This window comes from Engystomops pustulosus, chromosome 8 (assembly GCF_040894005.1).
Source record: "Engystomops pustulosus chromosome 8, aEngPut4.maternal, whole genome shotgun sequence".
Lineage (NCBI taxonomy): Eukaryota > Metazoa > Chordata > Amphibia > Anura > Leptodactylidae > Engystomops > Engystomops pustulosus.
This window is the reverse complement of record NC_092418.1, coordinates 116,273,903-116,288,166: the sequence shown is the minus strand read 5'-3', so window position 1 is coordinate 116,288,166 and position 14,264 is coordinate 116,273,903. Positions and strand designations below refer to the sequence as shown.

The following is a 14,264-nucleotide window of genomic DNA, read 5'->3' as shown; positions in this document are numbered from 1 at the left end:
ATCCATGACACCACCACCACCAGCCTGACCCGCTGATACAAGGCAGGATGGATCCATGACACCACCACCACCATCCTGACCCGCTGATACAAGGCAGGATGGATCCATGACACCACCACCAGCCTGAGCCGCTGATACAAGGCAGGATGGATCCATGACACCCCCACCACCAGCCTGAGCCGCTGATACAAGGCAGGATGGATCCATGACACCACCACCACCAGCCTGACCCGCTGATACAAGGCAGGATGGATCCATGACACCACCACCACCAGCCTGACCCGCTGATACAAGGCAGGATGGATCCATGACACCACCACCACCAGCCTGACCCGCTGATACAAGGCAGGATGGATCCATGACACCAGCACCACCAGCCTGAGCCGCTGATACAAGGCAGGATGGATCCATGACACCAGCACCACCAGCCTGAGCCGCTGATACAAGGCAGGATGGATCCATGACACCACCACCACCAGCCTGAGCCGCTGATACAAGGCAGGATGGATCCATGACACCACCACCACCAGCCTGAGCCGCTGATACAAGGCAGGATGGATCCATGACACCACCACCACCAGCCTGACCCGCTGATACAAGGCAGGATGGATCCATGACACCACCACCAGCCTGACCCGCTGATACAAGGCAGGATGGATCCATGACACCACCACCACCAGCCTGAGCCGCTGATACAAGGCAGGATGGATCCATGACACCACCACCACCAGCCTGACCCGCTGATACAAGGCAGGATGGATCCATGACACCACCACCACCAGCCTGACCCGCTGATACAAGGCAGGATGGACCCATGACACCACCACCACCAGCCTGAGCCGCTGATACAAGGCAGGATGGATCCATGACACCACCACTACCAGCCTGAGCCGCTGATACAAGGCAGGATGGATCCATGACACCACCACCACCAGCCTGACCCGCTGATACAAGGCAGGATGGATCCATGACACCACCACCACCAGCCTGAGCCGCTGATACAAGGCAGGATGGATCCATGACACCACCACCACCAGCCTGACCCGCTGATACAAGGCAGGATGGATCCATGACACCACCAGCACCAGCCTGACCCGCTGATACAAGGCAGGATGGATCCATGACACCACCACCACCATCCTGACCCGCTGATACAAGGCAGGATGGATCCATGACACCACCACCACCAGCCTGAGCCGCTGATACAAGGCAGGATGGATCCATGACACCACCACCACCAGCCTGACCCGCTGATACAAGGCAGGATGGATCCATGACACCACCACCAGCAGCCTGACCCGCTGATACAAGGCAGGATGGATCCATGACACCACCACCACCAGCCTGAGCCGCTGATACAAGGCAGGATGGATCCATGACACCACCACCACCAGCCTGACCCCCTGATACAAGGCAGGATGGATCCATGACACCACCACCACCAGCCTGAGCCGCTGATACAAGGCAGGATGGATCCATGACACCACCACCACCAGCCTGACCCGCTGATACAAGGCAGGATGGATCCATGACACCACCACCAGCCTGAGCCGCTGATACAAGGCAGGATGGATCCATGACACCACCACCACCAGCCTGAGCCGCTGATACAAGGCAGGGTGGATCCATGACACCCCCACCACCAGCCTGAGCCGCTGATACAAGGCAGGATGGATCCATGACACCAGCACCACCAGCCTGAGCCGCTGATACAAGGCAGGATGGATCCATGACACCACCACCACCAGCCTGAGCCGCTGATACAAGGCAGGATGGATCCATGACACCACCACCACCAGCCTGAGCCGCTGATACAAGGCAGGATGGATCCATGACACCACCACCACCAGCCTGAGCCGCTGATACAAGGCAGGATGGATCCATGACACCACCACCACCAGCCTGAGCCGCTGATACAAGGCAGGATGGATCCATGACACCACCACCACCAGCCTGACCCGCTGATACAAGGCAGGATGGATCCATGACACCACCACCAGCCTGACCCGCTGATACAAGGCAGGATGGATCCATGACACCACCACCACCAGCCTGAGCCGCTGATACAAGGCAGGATGGATCCATGACACCACCACCACCAGCCTGACCCGCTGATACAAGGCAGGATGGATCCATGACACCACCACCACCAGCCTGACCCACTGATACAAGGCAGGATGGATCCATGACACCACCACCACCAGCCTGAGCCGCTGATACAAGGCAGGATGGGTCCATGACACCACCACCACCAGCCTGACCCGCTGATACAAGGCAGGATAGATCCATGACACCACCACCACCAGCCTGACCCGCTGATACAAGGCAGGATGGATCCATGACACCACCACCACCAGCCTGACCCGCTGATACAAGGCAGGATGGATCCATGACACCACCACCACCAGCCTGAGCCGCTGATACAAGGCAGGATGGATCCATGACACCACCACCACCAGCCTGAGCCGCTGATACAAGGCAGGATGGATCCATGACACCACCAGCACCAGCCTCACCCGCTGATACAAGGCAGGATGGATCCATGACACCACCACCACCAGCCTGAGCCGCTGATACAAGGCAGGATGGATCCATGACACCACCACCACCAGCCTGAGCCGCTGATACAAGGCAGGATGGATCCATGACACCCCCACCACCAGCCTGAGCCGCTGATACAAGGCAGGATGGATCCATGACACCACCACCACCAGCCTGAGCCGCTGATACAAGGCAGGATGGATCCATGCTTTCATGTTGTTGGCGCCAAATTCTGACCCTACCATCCGAATGTCGCAGCAGAAATCGAGACTCATCAGACCAGGCAACGTTTTTCCAATCTTCTACTGTCCAATTTCGATGAGCTTGTGCAAATTGTAGCCTCAGTTTCCTGTTCTTAGCTGAAAGGAGTGGCAACCGGTGTGGTCTTCTGCTGCTGTAGCCCATCTGCCTCAAAGTTGGACATACTGTGCGTTCAGAGATGCTCTTCTGCCTACCTTGGTTGTAACGGGTGGCGATTTGAGTCACTGTTGCCTTTCTATAAGCTCGAACCAGTCTGCCCATTCTCCTCTGACCTCTGGCATAAACAAGGCATTTCCGCCCACAGAACTGCCGCTCACTGGATGTTTTTTCTTTTTGGACCATTCTCTGTAAACCCTAGAGATGGTTGTGCGTGAAAATCCCAGTAGATTAGCAGTTTCTGAAATACTCAGACCAACCCTTCCAGCACCAACAACCAAGCCACGTTCACAGGCCACAAATCACCTTTCTTCCCCATACTGATGCTCGGTAGAACTGCAGGAGATTGTCTTGACCATGTCTACATGCCTAAATGCACTGCCGCCATGTGATTGGCTGATTAGAAATTAAGTGTTAACGAGCAGTTGGACAGGTGTACCTAATAAAGTGGCCGGAGAGTGTATGTATATATGTATATTCTGTATATGGTGTGTGTGTGTGTGTACATTTGCTGTTTGTATGTGCAGTGTGTATATGCTGTATATACTGTTTGTATATGTGTATTTGCTGTATGTATACTCAGTACGTGTGTAGATGTTGTATATTCTGTATGTGTGTGTATATATGCTGTATGTTTATGCAGAATTGGTCAGTGGCGTAGAAGCCCTGAAATAATTGCAAATTTTAGCTTTATACCACATACCAGTGTGCTGTATGGATTTTATAATACATGGGGGGACGCTGTATGTATTTTATACTACATGGCGATGTGCTGTATGTATTTTATACTACATGGCGGCACGCTGTATGTATTTTATGCTACATGGTGGCACGCTGTATGCATTATATAATACATGGTAGCACGCTGTATACATTTTATACTACATGGCGGTACGCTGTATGCATTTCATACTACATGGTAGCACACTGTATGCATTTTATACTACATGGCGGCACGCTGTATGCATTTTATACCACATGGTGATGTGCTGTATGGATTTTATACTACATGGCGGCACGCTGTATGCATTTTATACTACATGGTAGCACACTGTATGCATTTTATACTACATGGCGGCACGCTGTATGCATTTTATACCACATGGTGATGTGCTGTATGGATTTTATACTACATGGCGGCACGCTGTATGCATTTTATACTACATGGCAGTACGCTGTATGCATTTCATACTACATGGCGGTATGCTGTATGCATTTTATACTAAGTGGCTGCACGCTGTATGCATTTTATACTACATGGCCGTACGCTGTATGCATTTTATACTAAGTGGTTGCACACTGTATGCATTTTATACTACATGGCGGTACGCTGTATCTATTTTATACTACATGGTGGTACACTGTATGCATTTCATACTACATGGCGGCACGCTGTATGCATTTCATACTACATGGCGGTATGCTGTATGCATTTTATACTAAGTGGCTGCACGCTGTATGCATTTTATACTACATGGCGACACGCTGTATGTATTATATACTACATGGCGGCACGCTGTATGTATTATATACTACATGGCGGCACGCTGTATGTATGATACACTACATGGCGACACGCTGTATGTATTATATACTACATGGAGGTATGCTGTATGCATTTTATACTACATGGCGGTACGCTGTATCTATTTTATACTACATGGTGGTACGCTGTATGCATTTTATACTACATGGCGACACGCTGTATGTATTATATACTACATGGCGGCACGCTGTATGTATTATATACTACATGGTGGCACGCTGTATGTATTATATACTACATGGAGGTATGCTGTATGTATTATATACTACATGGCGGCACGCTGTATGTATTATATACTAAATGGCGGCACACTGTATGCATTTTATACAACATGGCGGCACCCTGTATCTATTTTGCCGGGCTTTACTTTCACACCTGGTCCTGACACTTCCTAATATATTACATATATTACATATATATATATATATATACATATATTACATATATGGAGGGGGGGAGTCTCTCTATGGCTCACCTCGGGCATCAGAAAGGCTTGGTTCACCCCCGCTTAGACCACTATATTTCTGTGCCAGCTACATTCTCAAATAGGACAGTGATTGGTGTGTCAAGTGACCCCTGCACAAAAAAGGGGCTTATCCAGTAAAGGGGTAGAGACTTAAAGTGGTGTAAAGTGGTGTGCCCACCAAATGTAATTTTTTTCAGTGTGCTGACCTTCCATGTAGAACTGCATATCTATAAAAGCCCCCAATATTGTGCATAGTAAATGTGTAATTTATTGTCAGGGCCGGCACCTGAACTGGCCATACCCGGGCAAGTTCCAGGGCCCAGAGCTGCTGGGAGGGTCGACATAAGCCTGTACATAAGGAATACATGCGGTTAAAGGGGGCTGTATCTAATAAATGAATAGAGGGTGAGGAGGCTGTGTATAAAATAACCATGAGGGGCTGTTTGGTATGTGAGTTTATTGCAGAGGGGCCCACTGAGGCTTGACTAATATGAAAGTAAGGGAAGTGTTATGCTGGTTTCCTCTAATATACTTTTTAAGTTCATGATTTTTATTTTTGGAACATGTATGCGAGTTATTTATATGACCATTACTGATTTAATGAGCCATTCGTCGTTTCACCGTAAAGAATATTCATTCTATAGTTCTATAGATAGAATGATTCACTTATAGTAATATATAATAAAGAAGAGGAACTAAAACCTCACACATCAAGAAAATTGCACATAAATGAAATGGAACCTACCATGAGAAGTAGATGTGATGGTGGATTCCTCCTCCTGCCTATGTACCAATCTGTAATCTAATAATCCTCAAACCTAACGTGTTAAAAAAACCCTTTATTTTAGTAATATGTAAATTACCTACAGAGGCTCCGGGGGCGTGGAGTAGCCTCAGCTCCCAGTGCCCGGCCAGGCTAGGACACGCCCAGTAGCCTCTGCAGTTAATTTACATATTACTAAAATAAAGTTTTTAACAAATTAGATTAGGTTCCAGGATTATTAAATGACAGATTAGGGCAGAGGCAGCAGGAGGAATCTACCATCAGATCTACTTCTCATAGGAGATTCCTTGCTGTAGGTTTCTTTCCAGTGCGGAGAATTTAGGCTGCATTGATCCAAGGATCCACTAGATGTCGCCATTACCCTGTGCTCGTGGGAACGTGTGTTGTGCTACGCTGTTTCCGGGGGGAAGATTATAGTGGACGGGCTGGTTGGCAGCAGGAGGTAGGAAGGTGGTCCTGGATATGGGGGGGAAGATGTGTGAGCAGAATGTAAAGACAGCCTGATATATGGTAATATGGATATCACAGGCTGACACATTGCAACTAGAGGCTAAGACAATGCAACTATAAGTTAACACATAGTAACCACATGCTAACGCATAGTAACTACAGGCTGACACAATGCTACTAGAGCCTAACAATGCGACTACAGGCTGACACAATGCGACTACGGGCTGACACAATGCGACTACGGGCTGACACAATGCGACTACGGGCTGACACAATGCGACTACGGGCTGACACAATGCGACTACGGGCTGACACAATGCGACTACGGGCTGACCCAATGCGACTACAGGCTGACACAATGCAACTACGGGCTGACACAATGCGACTACGGGCTGACCCAATGCGACTACGGGCTGACCCAATGCGACTACGGGCTGACACAATGCGACTACGGGCTGACACAATGCGACTACGGGCTGACACAATGCGACTACGGGCTGACCCAATGCGACTAGGGGCTGACCCAATGCGACTAGGGGCTGACCCAATGCGACTAGGGGCCGACCCAATGCGACTACGGGCCGACCCAATGCGACTACGGGCCGACCCAATGCGACTACGGGCCGACCCAATGCGACTACGGGCCGACCCAATGCGACTACGGGCCGACCCAATGCGACTACGGGCCGACCCAATGCGACTACGGGCCGACCCAATGCCACCACGGGCCGACCCAATGCGACCACGGGCCGACCCAATGCGACCACGGGCCGACCCAATGCGACCACGGGCCGACCCAATGCGACCACGGGCCGACCCAATGCGACCACGGGCTGACCCAATGCGACTACGGGCTGACCCAATGCGACCACGGGCTGACCCAATGCGACCACGGGCTGACCCAATGCGACCACGGGCTGACCCAATGCGACTACGGGCTGACCCAATGCGACTACGGGCTGACCCAATGCGACTACGGGCTGACCCAATGCGACTACGGGCTGACCCAATGCGACTACGGGCTGACACAATGCTACTACGGGCTGACGCAATGCTACTACGGGCTGACGCAATGCTACTAAAGCCTAACAATGCAACTACAGGCTGACACAATGCGACTACGGGCTGGCACAATGCGACTACGGGCTGGCACAATGCGACTACGGGCTGGCACAATGCGACTACGGGCTGACACAATGCGACTACGGGCTGCCTTATTGGGGCACATTTACATAGAAAAGTGCGGTGTGTACTATGTGCAGTTAGCTGTGTAGTGTGCAGGGGGCGCCAAATTCACGATTTCTGATGCACATTCTTCATGATTCTGGCGCCCCCTGCACAGAGTGCACCAACGTGATTTTTTTGGTTCACCTCTAACATTGGCCATGCAACACATTTCTGTCTGACTTTTCATGTGAAATCTCCGACTGAGCACCGGAACGCTGCCTTCAGTGCAGAAATGTGTGTCGCATAAAGACTAGTGCAGCCATGACACAAAACGGTCAAGTGTGACACACATGCGACGCGGACACTTCTTAAATATCTGTGCAAGCAGATGGCGCACGGCCCTTAGTAAATGTGGCCCATTGCTACTACAAGCTGATACATAGTAACTAGAGGCTGGCATAATACAACCACAGACTGGTACATGACAAGTAGAGTCTAACACAATGTAACTACAGAGTCAGCTTAATAATAAATAATATCTTTATATAACATCATTATATTCTGCAGTGCAGGGTACATATACAAAAATATTATAGAATGGAAACATAATGATATAAAAACAATTGGAGGGAGGGCCCTGATCACCAGAGCTTACAATCTGTCAACTTTAATTTTATATATAGCAGTGGGAAAACTAAAGCCGAGCTCTGATTGGCTGCCATCAGGTACTACAACACTTCTGATAATTCTCCCCCATTGTAAGTACTGCTGGGAGATCTCAGCTCTGAAGCCTGCAAGTAAAGGGAGTATAGTAGCGCCCACTATTCGTTTATGTTATCGGCCGCTGCTTTGGATCGGAACTTATATTACACATTTGCTAATTTCTGTCTCATTATTTATCCTCACAGAGTCTGCACACTATGGCGCTGTCACAGGAGATGGACGCTCACTTCTTAAAGCTGCCGTGGCAGACCCTCCACGTAGGAGAATTCAGTTTCTTCACTAAAGTTCATTTTACAGAGACCTCATATTGTCTTCTTGTGTCGGACCTTAAAGGTGTGTGGTGTGAGGAGGCTGCAGCCGATGTAATACAAGAGAGGTCAAAGGTAAAGATTTGGACTATCCTAATTGTAGCAGGATGTAACTCAGGGCACAGTGATTTCACAAGCAGAATAATGAGTGCAGCTCTGGAGTATAATACAGGATGTAACTCAGGATCAGTACAGGATAAGTAATGTCATGTATGTACACAGTGACTGCACCAGCAGCAGAATAGTGAGTGCAGCTCTGGAGTATAATGCAGGATGTAACTCAGGATCAGTACAGGATAAGTAATGTCATGTATGTACACAGTGACTGCACCAGCAGCAGAATAGTGAGTGCAGCTCTGGGGTATAATACAGGATGTAACTCAGGATCAGTACAGGATAAGTAATGTCATGTATGTACACAGTGACTGCACCAGCAGCAGAATAGTGAGCGCAGCTCTGGAGTATATTACAGGATGTAACTCAGGATCAGTACAGGATAAGTAATGTCATGTATGTACACAGTGACTGCACCAGCAGCAGAATAGTGAGTGCAGCTCTGGGGTATAATACAGGATGTAACTCAGGATCAGTACAGGATAAGTAATGTCATGTATGTACACAGTGACTGCACCAGCAGCAGAATAGTGAGTGCAGCTCTGGGGTATAATACAGGATGTAACTCAGGATCAGTACAGGATAAGTAATGTCATGTATGTACACAGTGACTGCACCAGCAGCAGAATAGTGAGTGCAGCTCTGGAGTATAATACAGGATGTAACTCAGGATCAGTACAGGATAAGTAATGTCATGTATGTACACAGTGACTGCACCAGCAGCAGAATAGTGAGTGCAGCTCTGGGGTATAATACAGGATGTAACTCAGGATCAGTACAGGATAAGTAATGTCATGTATGTACACAGTGACTGCACCAGCAGCAGAATAGTGAGTGCAGCTCTAGGGTATAATACAGGATGTAACTCAGGATCAGTACAGGATAAGTAATGTCATGTATGTACACAGTGACTGCACCAGCAGCAGAATAGTGAGTGCAGCTCTGGAGTATAATACAGGATGTAACTCAGGATCAGTACAGGATAAGTAATGTCATGTATGTACACAGTGACTGCACCAGTAGCAGAATAGTGAGTGCAGCTCTGGGGTATAATACAGGATGTAACTCAGGATCAGTACAGGATAAGTAATGTCATGTATGTACACAGTGACTGCACCAGCAGCAGAATAGTGAGTGCAGCTCTGGAGTATAATACAGGATGTAACTCAGGATCAGTACAGGATAAGTAATGTCATGTAGGTACACAGTGACTGCACCAGCAGCAGAATAGTGAGCGCAGCTCTGGGGTATAATATAGGATGTAACTCAGGATCAGTACAGGATAAGTAATGTCATGTATGTACACAGTGACTGTACCAGCAGCAGAATAGTGAGTGCAGCTCTGGGGTATAATACAGGATGTAACTCAGGAGCAGTACAGGATAAGTAATGTCATGTATATACACAGTGACTGCACCAGCAGCAGTATAGTGAGTGCAGCTCTGGGGTATAATACAGGATGTAACTCAGGATCAGTACAGGATAAGTAATGTCATGTATGTACACAGTGACTGCACCAGCAGCAGAATAGTGAGCGCAGCTCTGGGGTATAATATAGGATGTAACTCAGGATCAGTACAGGATAAGTAATGTCATGTATGTACACAGTGACTGCACCAGCAGCAGAATAGTGAGTGCAGCTCTGGGGTATAATACAGGATGTAACTCAGGATCAGTACAGGATAAGTAATGTCATGTATGTACACAGTGACTGCACCAGCAGCAGAATAGTGAGTGCAGCTCTGGGGTATAATACAGTATGTAACTCAGGATCAGTACAGGATAAGTAATGTCATGTATGTACACAGTGACTGCACCAGCAGCAGAATAGTGAGTGCAGCTCTGGAGTATAATACAGGATGTAACTCAGGATCAGTACAGGATAAGTAATGTCATGTATGTACACAGTGACTGTACCAGAAGCAGAATAGTGAGTGCAGCTCTGGGGTATAATACAGGATGTAACTCAGGATCAGTACAGGATAAGTAATGTCATGTATGTACACAGTGACTGCACCAGCAGCAGAATAGTGAGTACAGTTCTGGGGTATAATACAGGATGTAACTCAGGATCAGTACAGGATAAGTAATGTCATGTATGTACACAGTGACTGCACCAGCAGCAGAATAGTGAGTGCAGCTCTGGTGTATAATACAGGATGTAACTCAGGATCAGTACAGGATAAGTAATGTCATGTATGTAAACAGTGACTGCACCAGCAGCAGAATAGTGAGTGCAGCTCTGGTGTATAATACAGGATGTAACTCAGGATCAGTACAGGATAAGTAATGTCATGTATGTATACAGTGACTGCACCAGCAGCAGAATAGTGAGTGCAGCTCTGGGGTATAATACAGGATGTAACTCAGGATCAGTACAGGATAAGTAATGTCATGTATGTATACAGTGACTGCACCAGCAGCAGAATAGTGAGTGCAGCTCTGGAGTATAATACAGGATGTAACTCGGGATCAGTACAGGATAAGTAATGTCATGTATGTACACAGTGACTGCACCAGCAGCAGTATAGTGAGTGCAGCTCTGGGGTATAATACAGGATTTAACTCAGGATCAGTACAGGATAAGTAATGTCATGTATGTACACAGTGACTGCACCAGCAGCAGAATAGTGAGCGCAGCTCTGGGGTATAATATAGGATGTAACTCAGGATCAGTACAGGATAAGTAATGTCATGTATGTACACAGTGACTGCACCAGCAGCAGAATAGTGAGTGCAGCTCTGGGGTATAATACAGGATGTAACTCAGGATCAGTACAGGATAAGTAATGTCATGTATGTACACAGTGACTGCACCAGCAGCAGAATAGTGAGTGCAGCTCTGGGGTATAATACAGGATGTAACTCAGGATCAGTACAGGATAAGTAATGTCATGTATGTACACAGTGACTGCACCAGCAGCAGTATAGTGAGTGCAGCTCTGGGGTATAATACAGGATGTAACTCAGGATCAGTACAGGATAAGTAATGTCATGTATGTACACAGTGACTGCACCAGCAGCAGAATAGTGAGTGCAGCTCTAGGGTATAATATAGGATGTAACTCAGGATCAGTACAGGATAAGTAATGTCATGTATGTACACAGTGACTGCACCAGCAGCAGAATACTGAGTGCAGCTCTGGGGTATAATACAGGATGTAACTCAGGATCAGTACAGGATAAGTAATGTCATGTATGTACACAGTGACTACACCAGCAGCAGAATAGTGAGTGCAGCTCTGGGGTATAATACAGGATGTAACTCAGGATCAGTACAGGATAAGTAATGTCATGTATGTACACAGTGACTGCACCAGCAGCAGAATAGTGAGTGCAGCTCTGGAGTATAATACAGGATGTAACTCAGGATCAGTACAGGATAAGTAATGTCATGTATGTACACAGTGACTGCACCAGCAGCAGAATAGTGAGTGCAGCTCTGGAGTATAATACAGGATGTAACTCAGGATCAGTACAGGATAAGTAATGTCATCTATGTACAGTGACTACACCAGCAGCAGAATAGTGAGTGCAGCTCTGGAGTATAATACAGGATGTAACTCAGGATCAGTACAGGATAAGTAATGTCATGTATGTACACAGTGACGGCACCAGCAGCAGAATAGTGAGTGCAGCTCTGGGGTATAATACAGGATGTAACTCAGGATCAGTACAGGATAAGTAATGTCATGTATGTACACAGTGACTGCACCAGCAGCAGAATAGTGAGTGCAGCTCTGGGGTATAATACAGGATGTAACTCAGGATCAGTACAGGATAAGTAATGTCATGTATGTACACAGTGACTGCACCAGCAGCAGTATAGTGAGTGCAGCTCTGGGGTATAATACAGGATGTAACTCAGGATCAGTACAGGATAAGTAATGTCATGTATGTACACAGTGACTGCACCAGCAGCAGAATAGTGAGCGCAGCTCTGGGGTATAATATAGGATGTAACTCAGGATCAGTACTGGATAAGTAATGTCATGTATGTACACAGTGACTGCACCAGCAGCAGAATAGTGAGTGCAGCTCTGGGGTATAATACAGGATGTAACTCAGGATCAGTACAGAATAAGTAATGTCATGTATGTACACAGTGACTGCACCAGCAGCAGAATAGTGAGTGCAGCTCTGGGGTATAATACAGGATGTAACTCAGGATCAGTACAGGATAAGTAATGTCATGTATGTACACAGTGACTGCACCAGCAGCAGAATAGTGAGTTCAGCTCTAGGGTATAATATAGGATGTAACTCAGGATCAGTACAGGATAAGTAATGTCATGTATGTACACAGTGACTGCACCAGCAGCAGAATAGTGAGTGCAGCTCTGGGGTATAATACAGGATGTAACTCAGGATCAGTACAGGATAAGTAATGTCATGTATGTACACAGTGACTGCACCAGCAGCAGAATAGTGAGTGCAGCTCTGGGGTATAATACAGGATGTAACTCAGGATCAGTACAGGATAAGTAATGTCATGTATGTACACAGTGACTGCACCAGCAGCAGAATAGTGAGTGCAGCTCTGGGGTATAATACAGGATGTAACTCAGGATCAGTACAGGATAAGTAATGTCATGTATGTACACAGTGACTGCACCAGCAGCAGAATAGTGAGTGCAGCTCTGGGGTATTTTACAGGATGTAACTCAGGATCAGTACAGGATAAGTAATGTCATGTATGTACACAGTGACTGCACCAGCAGCAGAATAGTGAGTGCAGCTCTAGGGTATAATATAGGATGTAACTCAGGATCAGTACAGGATAAGTAATGTCATGTATGTACACAGTGACTGCACCAGCAGCAGAATAGTGAGTGCAGCTCTGGGGTATAATACAGGATGTAACTCAGGATCAGTACAGGATAAGTAATGTCATGTATGTACACAGTGACTGCACCAGCAGCAGAATAGTGAGTGCAGCTCTGGGGTATAATACAGGATGTAACTCAGGATCAGTACAGGATAAGTAATGTCATGTATGTACACAGTGAGTGCACCAGCAGCAGTATAGTGAGTGCAGCTCTGGGGTATAATACAGGATGTAACTCAGGATCAGTACAGGATAAGTAATGTCATGTATGTACACAGTGACTACACCAGCAGCAGAATAGTGAGTGCAGCTCTGGGGTATAATATAGGATGTAACTCAGGATCAGTACAGGATAAGTAATGTCATGTATGTACAAAGTGACTGCACCAGCAGCAGAATAGTGAGTGCAGCTCTGGAGTATAATACAGGATGTAACTCAGGATCAGTACAGGATAAGTAATGTCATGTATGTACACAGTGACTACACCAGCAGCAGAATAGTGAGTGCAGCTCTGGAGTATAATACAGGATGTAACTCAGGATCAGTACAGGATAAGTAATGTCATGTATGTACACAGTGACGGCACCAGCAGCAGAATAGTGAGTGCAGCTCTGGGGTATAATACAGGATGTAACTCAGGATCAGTACAGGATAAGTAATGTCATGTATGTACACAGTGACTGCACCAGCAGCAGAATAGTGAGTGCAGCTCTGGGGTATAATACAGGATGTAACTCAGGATCAGTACAGGATAAGTAATGTCATGTATGTACACAGTGACTGCACCAGCAGCAGTATAGTGAGTGCAGCTCTGGGGTATAATACAGGATGTAACTCAGGATCAGTACAGGATAAGTAATGTCATGTATGTACACAGTGACTGCACCAGCAGCAGAATAGTGAGCGCAGCTCTGGGGTA

At 47.3% G+C, this 14,264-nt stretch overlaps 1 protein-coding gene across 3 annotated transcripts in view; it reads left to right on the top strand.

Annotated features, from left to right (window-relative positions):
• The first annotated feature begins 6,080 nt into the window (after positions 1-6,080).
• Positions 6,081-14,264, top strand: part of NHEJ1 (non-homologous end joining factor 1) — a 104,954-nt gene continuing 96,770 nt past the window's right edge. For 2 of the 3 annotated variants that reach the window (XM_072122340.1, XM_072122338.1), the window contains exons 1-2: positions 6,189-6,264; positions 8,280-8,477. In XM_072122340.1, coding sequence (XP_071978441.1) covers positions 6,262-6,264; positions 8,280-8,477 — 201 coding nt within the window. In that variant the 5' untranslated portion in view covers positions 6,189-6,261. Of the gene's footprint in view, positions 6,265-8,279; positions 8,478-14,264 lie in introns of all 3 variants that reach the window. The other variant, XM_072122339.1, reaches the window with a different exon arrangement.